The sequence below is a fragment of the Lactuca sativa genome, chromosome 8 (genome assembly GCF_002870075.4).
Source record: "Lactuca sativa cultivar Salinas chromosome 8, Lsat_Salinas_v11, whole genome shotgun sequence".
Taxonomy (NCBI): domain Eukaryota; kingdom Viridiplantae; phylum Streptophyta; class Magnoliopsida; order Asterales; family Asteraceae; genus Lactuca; species Lactuca sativa.
Genome location: NC_056630.2, coordinates 212,572,137 through 212,594,729, shown reverse-complemented (window position 1 = coordinate 212,594,729; position 22,593 = coordinate 212,572,137). Strand labels below are relative to the sequence as shown.

The window sequence follows — 22,593 nt, the reverse complement described above, 5'->3', positions numbered from 1 at the left end:
ATGCCATGAATTGGAATAGTGGAACCATTACTGACAATTACATCCCGATAAAGATCGTTATTGATATAAGACGTAAAGTTACCTATGTTGTGAGCCATGTCTGATGTTGCTCTGGTACCAACATACCAATTCTGATCAGGTGGGTGTAGTATCATTGTGTGAAAAGCTTGCTCGTAATAAGTTTGTGTGTAGTAGATTTATGCCACTAGATAGGCCTGCTGATGTCGATTTCCTAGAATCTTGGGGGCAACTAATGGAGTTCTAGTGGATCCATATTGCTGATTTGGATATGGCATGGTGTATGCCCATGTTGTATAGTTGGGAAAAGCCCATGGTGGGAATGTAGTCCATGGCTGATAGGGGCGGGACCCCCGATTGTACATTTTTGAGGTTGATTATTATTGGTATCGCCTCTATGCCCGCTGGAAAATCATCCACGACCATGTCCTCCACTACGCTGTCCACGTACATGAGAATTGGAAGGATCTTTCTGTTATTTGTTAAGACGCCTACTATCGCAAAAATTTAGATGAGAGATTGGTGCTGAAGCAGTCAAGGCGGTAACGGAGATGCCTCCGGTTAGGGATGCAATAGTGACCGCAACCTAATGACCTTTTCGAGCTTCTTCCATGATGATTTTGGATGGAAGTTCGTAGAAATCAGGTAAGTGTGTTGTTTTATAGATGATCATCGCGACTCCTTCATAGCTTTCGGTGAGACCAACAATTAGTTGAAGAACAAGATGTTGATCGGACACCGAGTTTTACAACATTTACTAGTTGATCAATTAAGATCTTCATGGGTTGGCAGTAGAGGAGATTTTAAGGTGGTGGTCAAGTCTTATAGAAACAAATGTTCTATGAAGATAGACAGCTTGAGTGCTCTGGATATCTTGAATTTTTTTCAAGGGTTGTCCTAACATGATGTGGTATTTGGTCTTAGAATTGTGTACAACAGATCATTTGAAAATGTGTTGTAGATCTATTCGAGAAAAATAGCATCGAGTCGTTACCAAGCTTCAAGCTCTGATGATGCTTTGTTTTTGTCCGCTTGGGTGGAGGTTGAAGAAGAAGCAGGTTTTAAGGGAGGGATGATTTTAGAGTCGATGTGATTTGGAACCTGAAAAGCCTGACAATGGATGTGAAATAATTTACCCATGAGGTGTACTGTCCACTCTCCATCTCTAGTATAAACAGAATGAAATTTCGTATGTTTTTGACTATAATTGCTGGATGAGATTTTGGGTCATTGGAGAAGAAGAAGAAGAGAAAAAAATAGCGTATAGAGAAGAACAAGAGGCGGAGTAGGGTCAATAATATTTGTAAGCTAAGGAAATTTCGTATTTGATATGATGTTAATTGGTATATTTCTCGTATCTCATTCCCAAGATTTACAATTTGTATTTATACAACATCCTATCGCTATCTACAATAAAGATAAGGTCTATCAACTATAACAATACTTTCTAAATATAAGTAAGGATATCTTCGACTAACAAAAAGTATGTGCTCAAGGCTCAATCCCTAAGAAACAAGTCATTAGAGATTCGTTCTCCAGACATAGTTAGGTTCAGAAAAGGGAGATGCACATAGCTTCTTATAACAAAATTCAATTTTACAATGAGTGTGTAGTAGATTTCAATCATCAAGTATGTAACTAACTACACCATACTAAGAGTATCTCCTTGGCAAAACTCCCAGATAAGCAGAAACTCTATGTGGGGAAAACTAGTATTCGGTAGTTGTTTCAACAATTTTCCAAAACTCCCTTTTAACATTATGGATTAGCCTTTAGGAGGGATGAAGAGGGCGGGGGGATTAACACACATAGGGATTCTACCATTTTCATATACATTAAAGATTTATAATATGAACCAAAAAGCGGGCATCATGATAAAAAAAACTTATGTATTTGATGCATGTAACCCGTTTCATGTAGATGCTCATGTAGAAACACATTTTTCATGTCTTGTTGTTGAATTTGGCACTCATTAGAAAGAGATATGGACAAAACAGTACGAATTGTTGTCGGCTTTACCACGGGGCTGAATGTTATGCTACAGTCGATACCTGCTTTTTAAGACCTGCCATCACAAACCAAACGAGTTTTGTATCACTCTAAAGCACTATCAAACTTAGTTTTATGTCAATAAATCCACATACTGCGCACTATATTCATATTATGATGTGTCGGGACTAACTCCCACGCTTTATTATCAATATGGGCTTGAAACTCATTTGTCATGGATTTATTCCTATCTAGTTTTTTAAGTATTGTTTCTATTGGGTTCGAGGTATAAGGGAGATAGTAGTAGAAGTATGGATGTTTTAGTGTTGTTTTTGGTTCAGCAATGTCAGATATACTTATGGTGTGGATAGTATGAGTAGGAGGAACAAAAGGTTTTTGTGAGGTGATGGGCGGGGGGGTTCGAACCAGAAGCATTGTTGTGGTAGGTGGTTGCGGAGGGTTAGGCCTTGTATGACGTGAGTAAGTGATTAAGGGAGGTGGTGGAGTGGCTGTCGGAGTAGTGTTAACAGCCGATGGTGAAGGCTTAGCTGTGTTATGGCTGCTGGGATGGATTTGGACCACATTAATGGGTGTGGGTTTGATGATAGTTGGGGTGGCGTAAGAAAATGGCGGTGATAATAATGTTTTTATTTTGCATCGAGGGGTCAGTGATGATAGGTTAAGAAAGGGAAAGTAATTTTCGTCAAATATGACATGGTGGTGATAATAATGTTTTTATTTTGCATGTCAAAACATTTGTACCCATCAAACCCACACCCATTAATGTGGTCATGTCATATTATCATCGAGGGGTCAGTGATGATAGGTTAAGATAGGGAAAGTAATTATTATCACCGCCATGTCATATTATCATCGAGGGGTCAGTGATGATAGGTTAAGATAGGGAGAGTAATTTTCATCAAATATGACATGGCGGTGATAATAATGTTTTTATTTTGCATGTCAAAACATTTGTACCCTCAATGATTGATGGGGTGGCGTAAGAAAATGCAAGGCTCGGAGCGTTTTTGGAGATTGTGGATGATGGGACGTGGAGTAAGTGGGTAAGATAAACAACTAAAGGTACAAAGGCATGAACATGAGGGTTAAAGATTATATAGAAGATGTGTAAGGGTGAGATTGGAAATTACTAGGGAGAATGTTTAACAGGTAGGTAGCATGTTGGAGTGCATGGTGCCAAAAGTTCATGGGTACATTTGAGTTGGCGAGAAGAGTGTGGATGATATTATTAATGGATCGTATTTTACGTTCTGATTTTCCATTTTCAGGGGATGTGTGTGGAGAAGAAAATTGGAATTGAAGGCCATTTTGAGAGCAAAAGTTGTGAAATTGCTGGTTATCAAACTCACGATCGTTGTCACATTGTATGGTTCTAAATGTGTAATGGAATTGTGTTTTGACCATAGAAAAGAATTGGATGAAGATTGAAAAATCTTGAGACTTCTTTGCTAGAGGATAAATCCATAAATAATTGTTTTGTCGTCCAAAAAGATAATATAGTAGCGGTCCCCATTACAGCTTAACACAGGGGAGGTCCATAGATCTGTATGAATAATTTCAAAAGGTAAATGAGTAGTTGACTAAGAATTAATAAAATACACAGACTTCTAAATAGTTCCATGTTATAGTTACATACAGAAACGGGAAATTTTTTTTCTATTATGTCACACCCCCAAACCTGAACGGCGGAAACGTTCGGGGGCGGGGGACGTCATATTCAGTATCATAACAGTTCATAGAAAGGAAAGTACACACCACCATATATATATATTAAAGTTTCCAAAATGTTTACATAATCGTAGATGTTACATGTTTGCAAAAGAAATCAAATATAAAATGGTGATCCAAAATATGTTACTAACGCCAATGCGTTAGTCTTCAGAAGTAGTTGCTACCTGGCTAGCGGTTTCCTGAGAATACAAGTTATTTCAAAGAAAAAGTGTCAACATTTAAGTTGGTGAGTTCATAAGTAGTGTTTTGAGAAGATGTATGCCATTCGAAAGTGGTTGCATGTTTTCCAGAAAAACCCTTGTTTTCTTATAAAAGTATGCAATGCATATGAATGTTCGTGATGTAAATTGCAACTAATTGTACCGAGAAAATCCCTTATTTTCCTATTAGTTGTTTGGTTTGTATACAGGAAAAACCCTTATTTTCCTGACATAACTGGCAATCTCTAAGACCGAAAATCGCAAGCAACCGATGTGCTCGAAAAGTGTGGCATAGTTTTATATAATAAAGCTATACGAAGATCGCATTTGTTAGATGAAGAATAGTTTTAAAAGCTACTCTTTCATAAAAGCATAATACCATAATAATTGTATATCCGATGAGTTTTATAACCATACTGAACATAATATGCCTGTAGCGACGTTCTTCAGGCGTCGTAGCGTTATGACAACTGTCACCCCAAAAGACGGACTGTAGCTAACAGTCAGGGCGCGGGATCATGACTTCCCGTATAGATCTATACACATTTGACACGTTCTCCGAACGGGAGACTCTGGTTATAGACAGGACTTGCAGCATTACTTTCTAATAAAGAAAGTAACGTTTGAAGATATACACGTCTCATGGATTCTCAACTAAGTCTGTATTAAAGTAGTAGTTTGTATGCAAAGTTGAACCTCTATCACAATGTTTGACAAAGCATAAATCATAAGTTCTTTGAATGCATGAAATGACTTAGTAAAGAATGTTACCCTTGATATGATGTGTTTGTATGTAAACGTATAAATAAAACATATTTCTATTTATAAACATATTATATCCCAAAGAGGGTAAAGCTGTGTTGTGAGGGGTTTTGTATCATAATAACTTCACAAGATAGTCACAACAACAGTATGAAAAGTATATGAAAATGTTAATGTTTCACACGATTTTAGTCATGTGTATACTTGTATTCCTCCCCAAAAAGAGTATAAAACATTTAAAATGTATTTAAAGAGTGTTCGAAGGGGATATGAACTCACCTGATAGTTTGAAGATTGTGAGGTGGAAAACCGAGCAGAGTTTCGTCTCGGGAAACTGATTTTTCTCGGGATTCTCGGGAATCTCGGGAGTAGAATCGGCCTTCGGGACTTGAGCCAAAAAGACCAGAGCTTCGGGTTTGAACGGACACGGAAAACGAGGAAATGCTGAGAGAGAGAGAAGAGAAATGAACCCTTTCTTTGGAAACCCTCGCATTCTATTTATAGGAAGGCAAGTCTGCCTCGGTACGCGGGGCGTACGCTCGTACGCGCTGCGTACGCGTACGTCATGCATGACCGAGGCCTCGACTGCCTCGGTTCGGATGGGACGGGTTCTTGGGTTATCGGGTCGGATGGGACGGGTTGCTGGGGAGGTGGGTCGGATGGGACGCCGGGTCGGACGGGTCGGACGGGTCGGACGGGTCGGCTTCCTCGGATATGGCGACGTGGACGATCCGAGGCCAATCCTCTCGGTTACGCGGGGCGTACAGGAGTACGCAGCGCGTACTTCGAAGAAGGACGCTGACTCCTCTTCGGATAATATCCGAATTTTGAATTAAATAAATAATTAATTTATTTAATAAACTTCAAAAATCCATATCTTCTTCATACGAACTCCGTTTTCGATGGTCTTTATATCCACGCGTAGGTGAGACTACGATCTACAACTTTCGTTTAGACTCCGTTGGCAAATTCCAAAATTATTTTTATTATTTATTTTATAACTAATCGTTTTTAAGGAATTTCTTTGAAAAATCATAACTTCCTTATGCGAAGTCAGATTTGGACGTTCTTTTTGTGTACGCTCACGGTTTAATGTTATCTACGACTTTCATTTATCGATGATATTCCCATTACATTAAAAAGGGGGGTTACAAGACTCGGTTTATAATGCCCGGGATAACGGGTTGTTACATATTACAACTAATAAAAATACTCTAGGTGTCTCTATTTACAAAAATGGGAATATTCTAGCTATTCAAGGTAACAAAGAATGTTGTATACAAGTCATAATGCTCGAGAAGCTAGATCAGCGAATGTGTATTCACTACATGGAATTGTCAGGTCGCCCATTGCATGAATATACCCGAATTCAACCTCAGCTTGATCTAGTAGTTCTTGAAAAGTAGGTCGGCTTAACAACCATACAGGAACCACAAATCGCTTCTTATCTTGCTCACCAACATAAACCGCTAAACAGCCTTTCGGATATTCATATATATTTTTTGTGCTGCTTCCATTTGAGAATGACTGTCTAAAAATTTTCTTTGCCTCAGTGATGCGGGGCATTAGGATGGCCATTTTTCAAGGAGGGTATTATCTCATAACAGAAAAAAGCAGACAGCGAATGAAAATTATCAAAACGCGACTTCTTGCTGAAAAGTTGTCAGTCTGTGGTTGTGTTATTCATCTTGAATGGTTTTTAAATCCAGAGGATATAAGGAAATTTAGATGAGGGATGGTGACATATGGTGAAGTGGAAGCAACATCACATGCCTTTATCTTTCTAGCTGTAACAAGGAAGAAAAAAAATTTGTAATTCATTTATGAATTTAAACTTCACGACATGTTGGATAAATTTTTTGCCGTGACAAATGTCCCTCGTGAAGCTTATCAAACAAATCGTTTATTATTTTATTGTTATAAAAAATATTTTTGCAATAAATAAGTACACCTTTTAATTAAACAGGAAAACATCATATTGACTGGGACTTTCCATTGTTTAAAGCCACATCAATATCCCTCAAGGTGTTTATCTAACAAATCATTTATTATTTTACTTTTTATAAAACTAGTTTTGAAAAACAAAAACATGTGATCAACCTTATAGATTTTATTGCTAATCGCTGCAATGAATTATATCCATACAGATAATACATCATTGGCTCCACATGTTATAAGAAAAATCCATATATTTGAGCCAAAATTTTGGGTTTCTTAGCAAGCAGAGCCACACTACCATTAATATCACAAGGGCCCATGATGTAACAGTTCACTGCGTACGTTGTATAGAATGCTGGCCATACAAGTTATCCTCTATGTTTAATTCTTTTGGGTTTACATGTACAAGTTTAATCCATAATATTATCTCTGAATATATGGTTGTGATATGCAAGAAAGATCATGCCTTCTTGCAAGTTGAGAAACAAAGCACATGATATTGTCTTTCTGTCACAATGTCGCTATCGGTAATTTAATTGCCCTTTTATCAATTATTGTACATTTGATCCTTTAACAAACCATTATATAAAGCTTGTGATAGGCAAAGCACCAGCACACATTCCTCTGCAAATCCTCCAAGACATCTTTTAACAAAGAAAATATTCTCACATTGTTTTAGTTCATTCATCAACCTTCACAAAAATGGGTATTCGTATGCCAAGAATCATTCAAGCAAAACAAATTCTCCAACGGTCTTTGTCAAATGGAACTCGCGCATCAACAATGCCTCTACCAAAAGGGTATTTTGCAGTTTATGTTGGGGAACAGGAAAAGAAGCGCTTTGTGATTCCTGTATCCTTGTTGAGCCAACCTTCATTTCAACAGTTATTACATCAGGCTGAGGAAGAGTTTGGATATGACCATCCAATGGGTGGCCTCACAATCCCCTGTAGTGAGCACACATTTTTTGATCTTGCAAATCGTCTTGGCGCATTATGAACTCGACTTATAGCATTGTAGTTGTAAAAAAAGATTTGCAAAGCACTCACTGATCACTAACCTTTTTGCAACACGTGACAACTCTTGGTTGTCCAGGTTGTTTAGGATTCGAATTCAGATTCATTTTGAATCCAGTTTGTATTGTTAAACGATGTAAGCTAGACTTCAATGAAAAACAAAATTCGGAATAATACTATTATGAGCAACAAAAAGCTTAAGTAATGGTGTTATTCTTTCTTTCAGGTATGTAAAATTAAGAGTGTAATGCGGAACAATACTATTTTGTAAGAATTAATGATGCTGTATTAAGCACACTGCATAGATTTCTCTATAGGACTCAGAGTTGTAATTAAAAAGATTTTGGGTATGTAAAAAATAAAAAAATTTAAACATTGTTATAACAGTACAAATATGTGCGGATAATAGGCACTATTTTAACTTTAAGAAATTGTTTTCTGGAGGGACCCAACTATTTTGCAGCTGCATCCACGTATTGTATAACAAGCCAAAAAAATATTTTAATCTATTTAAGAAACATAACCATGTGGGAATTAATTGTTCATATCTCTCCATCATAAGGTCATGGACCCAAGTATGTACCACTCATTTTCAGTGACAAGTATGGGCCATAACAGAATTAGCACCTGTCATAGATCCAAATTACCATAATTTAAAACTATGTGCATATGGTTCAATCCGTAAGATACAAGTCCTTCGAGATGCGTTCTCCAGGGATAGATAGGCTCGGAAACAGGAGATGCACATAGTTTCTTATAACAAAATGAAGTCTTACAATCAGTGTGTAGTAGATTTGAAGCATCAAGTATGTGCCTAAGTACAGCATACTAGGAGTATCTCTTTACCACAACTCCCACATAAGCAGAAACTCTATTTGGGGAAACTGCGAATCAGTACTTGTTTCAACTATTTTCTAAAACTCCCTTTTAACATTATGGTTTAGCCATTAGGTGTGTGTGTGTGTGTGTTGGGGGGGGGGGGGGGGGGGGATGGATACACACACATAGAGATTCTACCATTTTCATGTACATTGAAAATTTATAATTTGAACCAAAAAAGTGGGCATCATGAAGAAAAAAAACTTCTGTATATGTGTCCAGATTTTGGCTTAAAACATGCCCCAACACTTCATCTGATTCATTACGGTAATCCTATGTAGCCTACTGCCAGCATAATAGTCTATGGTAAGAAACACATGTATATTTGTATAACTGTGGTTCCATTTCTCCACGGATAGCCATCATATTGTACTCCTCTAATAATATTCCAATGAAATTCTAGTTTTAAATGGCTAAGCTCCTTAGGCATCATGTAGGATTTTTTATGTATTCTTTGAACAGAAAATGCAAAGTGAAATATATAAAAGGACTAGAAGGTACAACACATAAAAAAATAGAACATAAAAAGAAACAAAACATGCAGTGTTCGCTGTTGAAGTACGACAAGTGTTGTATATTTCAAATTTAAATAATAGATTCCGTAAGCTGAATACAAATATTTAAATCTTGTATGCACTGAAGCCTCATTCCATTATACTACTCTTTTTACTATTTATTACTTTTTAAGCACAAATTAGTTTTAGGTAAATGTTTCATGATATGTGTATCTATATCATCTTCCCTAAGAATCTGAAAGCATAAGTTTTTTACATGCACGAAAATGTATTTCCGCAAAAGCTCATGATCCGTTTTGATAATTCATTGTATCATTTTATATATGTCTTTGAGCAAAAAGAAACTAATATATGAGGTAATTTTGTCTTTCTAGGGACAAACTTCAAGGTATGTATAATTCTAATTGCCAAAATATTAGATGGTAAAATTTGTTTCTCTTCATAGAATACACTGAGCTCTAAATAGTTCCATGCCAAAGTTACATACAAAAATGGGACCATAGTCTCTATTTCCATTGTTTAAAGCAACATCAATATCCCTCATGATGCTTATGAAACAAATGGTTTGTTATTTTATTTTTCATAAAACTAGTTTGGATAAACAAAGACATGTGATAAGCATATAAAATGGATTGCTAATCGCTGCAATGAATTATTTCCATATAGATAATACATCATTGGCCACAGATGTTATATGAAAACTCCATAGATTTGAGCCAGAGTTTTGGGTTTCGTAGGAAGAAGAGCCACAGTACCATTAATATCACATGGACCCATGATGTTTGTAGTGTTCTTCACCGTATACCATGTATAGAATGCTGGTCATACAAGTTATCCTCTATGTTTAATTCTTTTGGGTTTACAAGTACAAGTTTAATCCATAATATTATCTCTGAATATATGGTTGTGACATGCAAGTAAGATCATGCCTTCTTGCAAGTTGAGAAACAGAGCACATGATATTGTCTTTCTGTCAAAATGTCGCTATTGGTAATTTAATTGCCCTTTTATCAATTATTGTACATTTGATCCTTTAACAAACCATTATATAAAGCTTGTGATAGGCAAAGCACCAGCACACATTCCTCTGCAAATCCTCCAAAACATCTTTTAACAAAGAAAATATTCTCACATTGTTTTAGTTCATTCATCAACCTTCACAAAAATGGGTATTCGTATGCCAAGAATCATTCAAGCAAAACAAATTCTCCAACGGTCTTTGTCAAATGGAACTCGCGCATCAACAATGCCTCTACCAAAAGGGTATTTTGCAGTTTATGTTGGGGAACAGGAAAAGAAGCGCTTTGTGATTCCTGTATCCTTGTTGAGCCAACCTTCATTTCAAGAGTTATTACATCAGGCTGAGGAAGAGTTTGGATATGACCATCCAATGGGTGGCCTCACAATCCCCTGTAGTGAGCACACATTCTTTGATCTCGTAAATCGTCTGGTCGCATTATGAACTTGACTTATTGCATTGTAGTTGTAAAAAATAGATTTGTAAAGCACTCACTGATCACTAACCTTTTTGCAACACGTGACAACTCTTGGTTGTCCAGGTTGTTTAGGATTCAAATTCAGATTCGTTTTGAATCCAGTTTGTATTGTTAAACGATGTAAGCTAGACTTCAATGAAAAACAAAATTCACTATATGATGTTTATTCAAGAGAAGTTTTCATTCGATTTGAAGGCTGTGGGTAGACTGATATGAGTATCTTATACGTATTATCTCCTTAGTCTCCTAAGCTACAAACAGCTTATGTTCTGACCGATATGAGCAACCAAAAGCATAAGTAACGGTGTTATTATTTCTTTCTGGTAAGTAAAGTTAAGAGCGTAATGCAGAATAATACTATTATGTAAGAATTACACAATGATGCTGTATTAAGCACACTGCATAGATTTCTCTATAGGACTCAGAGTTGTAATTAAAAAGATCTTGGGTATGTAGAAAATAAAAAATATATTTAAACATTGTTATAACAGTACAAATATGTGCCGTTAATAGGCACTATTTTAACTTGTAGAAATTGTTTTCTGGAGGGACCCAACTATTTTGCAGCTGCATCCACGTATTGTGTAACAAGCCTAAAAAAAATATTTTAATCTATTTAAGAAACATAACCATGTGGGAATTAATTGTTCATATATTTCCATCACAATGTCATGGATCCAAGTATTGTACCACTCATTTTCAGTGACAAGTATGGGCCATAACAGAATTAGCACCTGCCATAGATCCAAGTTACCATAATTTAAAACTCTGTGCACATGGTTCAATCCGTAAGATACAAGTCCTTAGAGATGCGTTCTCCAGAGATAGTTAGGCTTGGAAAGAGGAGATGCACATAGTTTCTTATACCACAATGAAGTTTTACAATCAGTGTGTAGTAGATTTGAAGCATCAAGTATGTACCTAACTAGAGAATACTAGGAGTATCTCTTTGCCACAACTCCTACATAAGAAGAAACTGTATATGGGGAAACTAGCAATCAGTAGTTGTTTCAACAATTTTCCAAAATTCCCTTTTAACATTATGGATTAGCCGTTAGGTGGGGGTGTAGGAGGGGGGTGGGGGGGGGATACACACACATAGGGATTCTACCGTTCATATACATTGAAATTTTATAATTTGAACCAAAAAAGTGGGCATCATGAAAAAAAAAAAAACTTATGTATTTGTGTCCAGGTTTTGGCTTAAAACATGCCCCAACACTTCATCTGATTCATTACGGTAATCCAATGTACCCTACTGCTAGAATAATAGTTTGCGGTAAGAAACACCTGTATATTTGTATAATTGTGTTTCCATTTCTCCACTGATAACCATCATATTTTACTCCTCTAATTATATTCCAATGAAATTCTAGTTATAAATGTGTGAGCTCCTTAGGCCTCAAGTAGGATTTTTTTTATGTACTCTTTGAACAAAATGTTGGGGTTGAAACACACTTTTATTCTGAACTAGAACAAAAGGAGAAGCTTACTAGCTCAATTACAAGAAAAGGAAAAGAACTCTCTATTACAAATACTCACTCTGTCACTCTCTATTTTAGTGGTACTATAACTGAAGTTGAGTTCTTATTTATACTTAAAGAAGCCTACAATTACTATTGCTACCATTTATTGTGTTCATTATGTGAACATACGAAGCTGCCATTTTAATGTCAACAAATGAAGCATTCACTTGTCAACAGAAGAGGGTAGTGTAGCTACTCATGTGAGGTTCACACAAAGTTAGGCTTACTCTCACACTCTCCCCCTTAAACCGAACTTGGATTGAGATTCATCACTCCAATCATGTTTCACATTTCACCATGTTTCACGTATGCTAAAGCCTTTGTAAAGATGTCCGCCCGTTTATCCTTCGAGTTGACATATTCCACTATAATTTGCCCACGTTCAACACATTCTCGTATAAAGTGATAAGGAATGTCAATGTGTTTGCTTCAACCATGAAACACGAGATTTTTCATCAATGCGATTGCCGACTTTTTATCGACATATATGGTGATAGGAATGATATGATGTCCCATGAGCTCCTTCACAAGATTCGCAAGCCAAATGGCTTGACATGCTGCTGTTGTAGCTGCCATGAACTCGGCTTCACACATGGACAAATCAATATTCTTTTGCTTTTGGGATTGCCAAGTTATCGCATTCCTTCCCAGATAGAAAATCATTCCACTTGTTCTCTTGCTATCAACAAGGTCACCTCCAAGATCACTATCGGTAAAACCAACCATATCTTCAAGTTCACGACCTCTTTCATAGTTGAGTCCATAGTCAACAGTTCCTTTTACGTATCGTAAGATGTGTTTCACAACTTGGAAATGCAAAGTTGTTAGTTCCTCCATGAAACGACTTGCAATTCCAACCGAAAATGACAGGTCTAGTCGAGTGTGAGTCAAGTACCTCAAACAACCTACCACTCGCCTGTTTTCAGTTAGATTAACTTTTTTACCATCTTCATCCTTCTTGATCTTCAACTTAGGTTCCATTGGTGACGTTGTCGGATTGCAATCTAGCAACCAAAATTGCCCTAAAATCTTCTTTGCGTAAGCCGTTTCTCACAAAGATATTCCCCACTTCTTTTCTGAAAATTCGATTCCAAGCTAGTAAGAAAGTAATCCCCAGTCACTCATTTTGAATTCTTTCTTCATTTGTTCTTTGAATTCGACAACATTGTTAGTGTTCGACCCGGTAATGATCAAGTCATCAACATAGACACCAATAATAAGAATTTTGTATTTTGAGTTCCTTTTGTAAACAGCTGGTTCTTGTGAATTTTTTGTTAAACGAATCCTTTTTAAGCTTTTATCCAAACGAATGTTCCAAGCTCGAGGAGCTCGTCGTAGACCATAAAGAGCTTTATAAAGCTTGAACAGCTTGTGACTATTTGCTCTATCAACATATCCTTCTGGTTGGGTGACATAAACCTCCTCTTTGAGATCTCCATTGAGAAAAGCCGACTTGACATCGAGATAGTGGATTAACCACCCATGTTAAGCTGCTAAAACTTCATCAAAATCGACTCCTTATGGTGTCAAGTTGTGCTACTGGTGCAAAAACTTCATCAAAATCGACTACTTCCTTTTGTACAAATCCTTTTGCTACAAGTCGAGCTTTATGCTTCACCAATTTTCCCAATTTGTCTTTCTTCACTTTAACACACCCATTTCAAACTGAATGCTTTGTGTCTGGGTGGCAAATCAGTAAGTTGGCATGTCTTGTTCTTCTCGATTGCATCCAACTCTATTTGCATCGCCTCCTGTCATGCTTTAGAGGATGAAACCTCTTTAAAATTCAAGGGTTGATCCGCTGCAATCATTAACAATTCTCCAGGTTCAAGGAACATATTTTCAGTTTCAGAATAAATATCAGTTAACAGACGTAGTCCCCTTGGTCCAATCTCACTAGAAGGGCTTTCCATATGCGGCGAGGTTGATGAAAATGATGCTGAGACAGGAGTTTGTGGGGCTTATATAGGTTTGTCAAATTCAACATATGGTTGTTGTTAGAACCGCTGTCGCACGATTTAAACAAATAAAAGTATAAAATAAACTGCTTTATTGCACTAACAGGTAGTACAGGTAAGCAGGGTCGAATCCTCAGGGACATGTCCTAATGTTTACACCTCTTTGCATAAGGTGTGAACTGATTCTTCATGAATGCAATAAACATAAAAAGGGGGTGGTTTTGTTTTTTTTTTTTTTTTTTGAAAATTAAACTAACAGAGATTGAAAATGACGAGAAAAGGACTAGATTTAAAATAATGAAAATCCAAATGACGGAAAGCAATTTCAGTTTTGCAACGACGCTCCTAATCATATAATTAATCTTCAACACAATAATTGACTATGCACTTGTTTAAACTGGTACTAAGGTTCATTAACAAGCTCTAATGACCTTTATTACAAACATCATTTAATCAAAATAAGTTCTTTGAATTAAACCTAACTTTTAACTAAATTAATCAAACAAGCTCTTGATCAACAAAGAAAAGTTGCATTAGACACAGTGTAATTTCCTAGTAAAGTTCAATACTTCTCATAAGCTCGGAGGCGTTAAAACTTGTTTGATCAATTCATATCAGACTTAACCCTAATCTAAGAATTAATCTAATACTTATCACTTTTTACTAATTAGTCTAGACAATTACGGATCTAAATAATTAGATGACTCGAATGATTTACAAACAATTTAAGTGGCCAACAGAAACTGAAATCAAAATCAGACATTCAATTAACACATAATTACAGTAATCATAGTCAAACATAGTGCTTAATGATTAATCATACGAAAAATTTACGTCTTGCGAAACTGAAATCTGAGTTTTTAGCCAGACATGGCTTAAAACGAATTACAAACGGTGGAAATAGAGTCTAAGACGATAAATCTTACTAAACTACGAATGAAAATCAAATCGACTCCTTTAGATCTGCATTCTTCACTTGGAAACCTATGAAAATCGCCTCTGAATTGCCAGGAATCGCAAATTAGGGTTAATGGAAGAGTATCAGACTGTATTTATACGTCTAGCTGTCAAAACACCGTACCTGCAATCACAAGGGGTATCCCTGCGATCGCATGTATCACCCAAAAGTACGTCACAGGATTTTTTAATGAAGTACGTTGCTATTTTGACGCAATTTGACCAACCTGTGATCGCAAGGATTGTACCTGCGATTGCAAGTGCCTCTTTTTCAATACTGATGCATTTTTTTGACTCGACAAATCCTCGAAGGTAACCTGCGATCGCAAGGATAGAGGACATGATCGAAAGTTGCTTCTTTTGGCTATTTTGATCGTCGTTCTTCCTTCCAAGCAGTTCTTGATCATTTCCCAGTATCCTTCCTTGGTCTAGACTCCAATTCAGCTCCTAAGCATCCACGAACTTGCGCAATCACCCATGTGCTCCAAATGGTCCTGAAAAATCATAAGAAACGTGAGCAGTACGGGCATTCTTCAAAATAATCATGAAACACGAAATACATAAGAATAATCGGGAATTAATTAACTTTTTATAATGAAATACGTAGGAAATTGTGCTAAAAGATGCATATAAAATGCATCTAACAAACCTCCCCAAGCTTACACCTTACTTGCCCTCAAGTAAGGAAACGATAACTTTGGAAACATAATTGGGCCTAAAGGCAATACCAGAACAATCTAGACACACGTTAACTAAAACAAAAACTTAAATAACAAGAACTACCAAAGCTAAATATAAAACATGCATGCAAAGATAAAGAAAATGAACAATGAACTAAAATGGTATGCAAATGAAAAACGAACAACTAAAATGAAACATGCTTACGCTTTTTTTTTATAATTTTTTTTTATTTTTATATTTTTTTTTATTTTACGATCAGACTTTACATCGATATTGGCTCCAATCACTAACACCAAAGCAACCATCCTTCTATCTTTCATGTGTCACAGACTCCCAAGGTAAGGAAGGCTACAAAACGATGTAACACAATAATACAACTCTAGTTTTATTTAAACTTTGCACCTTAACTAGCTTTATGAGTGAAAATAACATAGTCCGGATCTCATGTCCTTATGACTAGATGGCCAAGAATCAGAATCAACGCATCCTTAAGAACCCGCATGACCAAATCAGCTTTCGCCGAAGCAGCAAGGGCCAACCCCCGTAGGAGCCTGAGCTCTATGCTTTCACTTTTTTCAAGATCCACAAGTATCATATCACACAATTCTTTATTTGACAGATGTAACTTTGGAACGACTTCTAACTTGATTGAACTTTGATTTTATACTTCGTTTTGAACTTGATTTCTTCAATCTTTTTGTTTTTGGAATTTCTTGAAGTTTCTTCAATTGAGCGCTTGAAATTCTTTCATTTGGGTACTAGATATAACGTTGTACCCTTTCTTCATTTTTAGTGTGTGGATCTTATACTTAAGCTCTTTGTTACCGTGAGGGTAACGCGTGTCAACAAATAGGGTCATGATCTGTGGGTTCAGAGTTGCCGATAAAGATTCTTTTTAAACATTAATAAGCAAATCATCCTAGAGCTATTATTACCGCTCATAAAACGTTTCAGTACGCTGTTTTTTTTTATTATCTAAGGCGGGGGTCTAGAATCATGGTGTCTTGGGTCCCCTGGTTATGACAACTGATTCTACACTTCCAATAACAATCAAGTCGCTAAGGATTTTTTTTCATTTTCAATTTTCAATATCCCACCTCATGGAGCCATCATATGTAAAGATCGTCATCATCTAGTTTTGATTTATTTATTTATTTATTTATTTTTAATAAAAACTTTTTACAAAAAGATAAGAAATCCCCTCCCCAAGCTTAAAATTAAGCAGTGTCCTCAATGCTTAGGGAGGAGTGGAAAACAACTACTCGGATGGTGGAGCATAGCGACGGAAGAACTGGTCGCGGAAATCGTCGAAATCGTCGCACAGACCTAAGAGCTCGTTACGATAGTCGGTAACCTGAGTGCTATACTGCTGATAGTCAAGGCGAAGACCAGTCATCGTCTGCTGAAGGGAAGCAATATCCCCACGAAGGTCAAGGTAATGCTAGTATGTGAAAGGGGAGTTGGGGTGAGGGTGAGATGGCTGAGTGGGTGGGGGCTGATCCTCAAAATCAGTCTGCATAGGATCAGGCTGGGTACGTAAAGGATATAGGTGTGGCGTCTGCATAGTCTGGGTGCTGACTGGATGAAGATGGTCGATCAGACTGTACATGCGTTTCCCTACGTGGGTGAGGTGGTAATTGGATGTTGGAAGAGAGCACCCACTCAGTCTCGCTAATGGGTTCAGCGAGAGCTATGCCATCAGGTCTAGTGACCTTGAAATAAAGGGAGCGACCCAACATCCAAACATACCAGCTTGGGGCAGGACGAAGCATGTGCATAGACCTAAGGGTCTGCAGGGTCAAACGAAAAGAATCACCCGTCAAAAAGGTGTACCCCGGAGGAGATGGCACCGCGACGACGCGGGCAATGACAGAAATCAAACCACCACAACGAATTGCGCCGCGAGTACGAAGGGAGATAACTCTATGGAAATGTTTGATGATAACATCACCAAAATGCGGGTGGTGCGACCCGGTGATCATGCACCACAAAAGAAAAAGCTTGGCTTTGTCGGGTTTCGTAGTCACAAGCTGTGCATAAATAATATTGCATATAATTTTCAATGCAATTTTGAGGAAAGGGTGCATAATACTGGTCTGTACGGATGAGGTCGCATCATAAGACGACAATTGGTAATAGAGTACCAAAATTCACGGACGTCGAAAGGGGGGTGGGCTGGGATAAACTGGTGATAGGGGTATGGAAAAAAGTACATAACTAGTCGACGTGAATAGTGTGAGGGGTGTTAAAGATACGAAAAGCTATGTTTCCCTCATGATTCACCTCACTAAGAGTAGCCTAAAACTCTCGGGTCAGTAGAGGACATGTGGCAAAATCCGCAGATAATAGGCGCTCCCAGCCAATATTGGCAAAAAGAGTGTGAGCACCATCATGAATATGGAGTTCCCGCATGAGTGAGCGGCTAGGGGCCCTGGACTGTGGCATAATCTCGCGGTCAAGGAGCCGCTGGTAACAGTCAAGTGCGGCCTGTAAACCTAATTCTAGAGTGACATTGTCCACCTGGACTGTATATGACGACTGTGGAGCGTCAACCTGTCTGCGTGAACGAGATGGTCGAGGGGGCATTTTTCAAGGTGGATTGGGACAAGGTAGGCACAATTTCTAGGTAAAAACAATAATAATATGAAAATAAGTATTTCTAACTACTCCCAAACGACCGCACGAATATATAAACAAAAACAGAAATTTAGTTTCAGAACGAAAATACCTGACTCTGCGCTGAGCAACAATATATTTTTCGTGTTGAAAAATTTTTTGATTTTGAAATTCCGTTTGGATGAATCTCTTCCTAATTGCGTCGTGAGAAAACTTTTCTACCTTTCGTGGCCTACGGATGAGTAACGAAACGTAGATCTGAAAAAGAAATAGCAAAAATTCAAATCTCAAGATGAACAAAATAAGATTTTTGGAGAATTTCAACCGTGAAAACGTGATTTCGTTACCGTAAAGATGTTGTAGGAGTAAAATAGAAGAGAATGATACCTTTTTTTCTTGATTTGGACGAAATACGAACGATTTGGGTGTTTGTGGTGAAAGAACTCGAAAAAAAGGAAGGATTTCAGAGAGTGTTTTTGAAATTTGGTGGTAACAAATGAGGCCTGCCACCAATATTTATAGGGAAAGCGAAACCTGCGACGGCAAGGGGAGGACCTGTGATCGCAGGTTGGTCAATTCTAGTCATTGTCCCTTTCTCAATGTTTGTAACAGTCAAAAACTTAATAAAAATGATACTTGCGATCGCAAGGACAGGACCTGTGATCGCATGTTTGGTAAATAGTGTTCGAATCATTTTAAAAAATTTGCAAAACCGTCTTGGGATAAAAAAAAACTGATACCTGCGATCGCAAGGGGAGAACCTGAGATCGCAGGTTTGCTATTTATGTGAAAAACTTCCAAAAAAAAAAAATAAAAACTCCGATGGCGAGCTGCGACCCTAATTTGTATAACCTACGATCGCAAGGACTGGTCATGCGGTCGCAGGTTCCACCATAACCTTATTTTTTAACTTCTTACAAAATCTCTCTGTTCCTTTTTTATTTTAAAGCACGATTCAATTAAAAAGAAGCACCCAAAAAAAACTAAAAACACACATAAATTATGAACAAGTTGCAAAATTAAAATCAAAACAAGTGCTCGGGTTGCCTCCGGGCAAGCTGCCTATTTTTACTATCGTTGGCTCGATATTGTTACTTGGTTCATTTAGTTGCGCTAAGTCGGGACCTCGACTACCTCCACTTCTTCATTTGTGACTTGGAACCCTTTGTAAAATGGTTTGAGACGATGTTCATTCACCTTAAAGATTTTTCCTGTTTGTTCACTCTTAATTTCTATAGCACCATGATCGAACATGTTAGTAACTACAAAAGGCCCCACCCAACGAGACCTCAAGTTGCCAGAAATAAGTTTGAAACGAGAATGGTATAAGAGTACCTTTTGACCGGTACTAAATACCTTTCGCGAGATCATCTTATCGTGGAACGCTTTCGTCTTTTCCTTATAGATTGCCTCGTTCTCGTAAGCATCATTCCTGATTTCTTCCAGCTCTTGAATATCCAATCTTCTTTTCTTACCAGCTTCATTCATGCTCATATTCAGATTCTTGACAGCCCAATATGCTCGATGCTCCAATTCGACTGGTAATTGACAGGGTTTACCAAAATCTATTCGATATGGTGACATACCGATAGAAGTCTTGTATGTTGTCCGGTGAGCCCATAACGCATCGTCTAAATGAATAGTCCAATCTTTCTTAACCTGATTGATGGTTTTCTCTATAATGCCCTTGATCTGTCTGTTTGAAGCTTTAGCCTGACCATTGGTTTGCGGGTGATATGCTGTGGAAACCCGATGTGTGACACCTTATTTCTTTAGGACGGCTTCGTGGGCGCGATTGTAGAAATGCGTACCCCGATCACTAATAATGACTTTTGGTGTCCCAAACCTAACAAATATATTTGTCTTGACAAAATCAATCACAACCTTGGCATCATCGGTTTGTGTAGCTTTTTCCTCGACCCATTTGGACACGTAATCCATAGCAAGTAGGATATACACAAACCCGAAAGAAGGTAGAAACAGGCCCATGAAATCTATACCCCAAACGTCAAAGATGTCACATATTAAGATTGGAGTAATTGGCATCTGATTACGAGATGTCAAAGACCCAGTCATTTGACATCTTTCACAAGTTTTGCAAAATAGGAAGGAGTGACGAAAAATATGAGGCCAATAAAGACCGCTGTCTAGGACTTTGCGTGCGGTTCGTTGCGGGCCATAATGCCCTCCACAAGCTTCTGAATGGCAGAAATTCAGGATTGACTTGACTTCATCTTGAGGCACACATCTTCTAATCACCTGATCAGCACACTGCTTCCATAAATACGGCTCGTCCCAAACATATCTTTTCTCCTCCTTCTTGATTTTATATTTCTGGGCTCGGATGAGATCTGTAGGGAGTTCTCAAGAGACCAAATAGTTCATAATATCAGCAAACCAAGGAGGGTTCTGAACAGCGAATAGATGCTCGTCAGGAAATTTTTCGCGGATCGGTGTCGGGTCTTTAGGTGGGGTGAATCGGCTCAAGAGATCAGCTACCAAATTTTCTCTTCCACTTTTGTCCCTAATCTCTATATCAAATTCCTGTAGTAGCAAAATCCATCTAATCAACCTTGGCTTTGAGTCCTTTTTGGCAAGAAGGTAACGAATGGCTGCGTGATCCGAAAAGATTATGACTTTTGTGCCCAACAAATACTGTCTGAATTTTTCCAGTGCAAAAAGAAATGACAACAACTTTTTTTCAGTGGTGGAGTAGTTTGCTTGCGCACTGTCCAAAGTCTTTGATGCATAATAGATAGTGTGGGGGACCCGGTCTTTTCTCTGTCCTAGAACAGCTCCAACAGCAGTGTTACTGGCATCACACATTATCTCAAATGGTAAACTCCAATCTGGGGGCTGCATGATGGGGGTAGAAGTAAGAAGATTTTTCAGCACATCAAAAGCTTTCTTGCAATCTTCATTGATGTCGAACTCAACATCTTTCTGCAATAGCTGGCACATGGGAACTGATATCTTCGAAAAGTCTTTTATAAATCTCCTTTAAAACCCTGCATGGCCAAGAAAGGAATGCACTTCTCGAACATTCTTCGGGTAGGGTAAGCTCTTTATAACATCTATTTTTGCTTTATCGACTTCCAAAGCTCTTTTTGAAACAATGTGTCTTAGAATCAGACCTTGGTTAAGCATAAAGTGACATTTTCAAAATTTAAGACCAAGTCTGTTTCTATACATCTTTGTAAAATTTTTATGAGGTGTTTTAGACAAATATCAAATGAGTCTCCATGGACGGTAAAATCATCCATGAAGACTTCTATGGTGTTTTCGACGTACTCAGAAAATATACTTACCATACACCTTTGAAAGGTGGCAGGTGCGTTGCAGAGTCCAAATGGCATATGCCTATACGCGAATGTCCCGAAAGGGCAGGTGAAGGTTGTTTTCTCCTGGTATTCTGGAGCAACCGGAATCTGATGGAAACCTGAAAATCCATCTAAGCAGCAGTAGTGGGATTTTCTAGCAAGCCTCTCTAGCATCTGATCTATGAATGGGAGAGGAAAATGATCTTTCTGGGTGGCTGCGTTTAATTTTCTGTAGTCAATACAAACGCGCCATCCGTTCTGAACCCGAGTTGGAACCAGCTCTCCTTCTTTGTTCTCTACCACTGTCACTCCAGCCTTCTTAGGAACAACCTGAACTGGGCTGACCCACTTGCTGTCAGAAAATTGGGTATATCATCCCAGCATCCAATAATTTCATAACTTCTTTTTTAACCACCTCCATCATTGGTGGGTTTAATCTGTGTTGGGCTTCTCGCGATGGATTATAGTCTTCTTCCATCAAAATTTTGTGCATGCATAGAGATGGGTTGAGTCCTTTGATATCTGCAATAGTCCACCTAATTGCGCTTTTATACACCTTCAAAGTTCTAATCATCTCTAACTCTTCTTTTTCTGATAGCTTGTTAGATATGATAACTGGTAATGTTTCTTTTTCTCCCAGATATGCGTATTTCAGATGTTCTGGAAGTGTCTTTATCTCCAAGATGGAGGCTTGCACTACACAAGGGAAAAGCGTGGAGTTAGAAATTGGTAATTTAAGAGTTTGGGTACCATACCTCAATTTTCTCTGTTGGTCCATATGAGCTGCCATTTCTTGAACCTCTCTATCAACCACAAAATTTTCTGATATAACATGGGCTGCATTAATAAACAAGTTTATGTGGAGCACTAGTGCTAGTGACTCATGGTTAGCAATCTCAAAATATTCTGCAGTTAGTGGTTCAATTACATCAATAAAATTAAGGGCTGAAACATCATCATGATAACACAT

The 22,593-nt window shown here is 37.8% G+C and overlaps 3 protein-coding genes across 3 annotated transcripts; 2 read left to right on the top strand and 1 right to left on the bottom strand.

The window, feature by feature from the left end:
- The first annotated feature begins 7,262 nt into the window (after window positions 1–7,262).
- LOC111903735 (auxin-responsive protein SAUR21) lies at window positions 7,263–7,900 on the top strand. Its single transcript, XM_023899494.3, has one exon. It carries the CDS (start codon window positions 7,362–7,364, stop codon window positions 7,656–7,658), a length of 297 nt encoding a protein of 98 aa, XP_023755262.1. The 5' UTR covers window positions 7,263–7,361; the 3' UTR covers window positions 7,659–7,900.
- A 2,235-nt stretch (window positions 7,901–10,135) lies between these two features.
- LOC111903736 (auxin-responsive protein SAUR21-like) lies at window positions 10,136–10,720 on the top strand. The gene has a single exon (XM_023899495.3). It carries the CDS (start codon window positions 10,235–10,237, stop codon window positions 10,529–10,531), a length of 297 nt encoding a protein of 98 aa, XP_023755263.1. The 5' UTR covers window positions 10,136–10,234; the 3' UTR covers window positions 10,532–10,720.
- A 1,800-nt stretch (window positions 10,721–12,520) lies between these two features.
- LOC122195459 (secreted RxLR effector protein 161-like) lies at window positions 12,521–13,072 on the bottom strand. Its single transcript, XM_042897372.1, has one exon. It carries the CDS (start codon window positions 13,070–13,072, stop codon window positions 12,521–12,523), a length of 552 nt encoding a protein of 183 aa, XP_042753306.1.
- Between the last annotated feature and the right edge of the window lie 9,521 nt (window positions 13,073–22,593).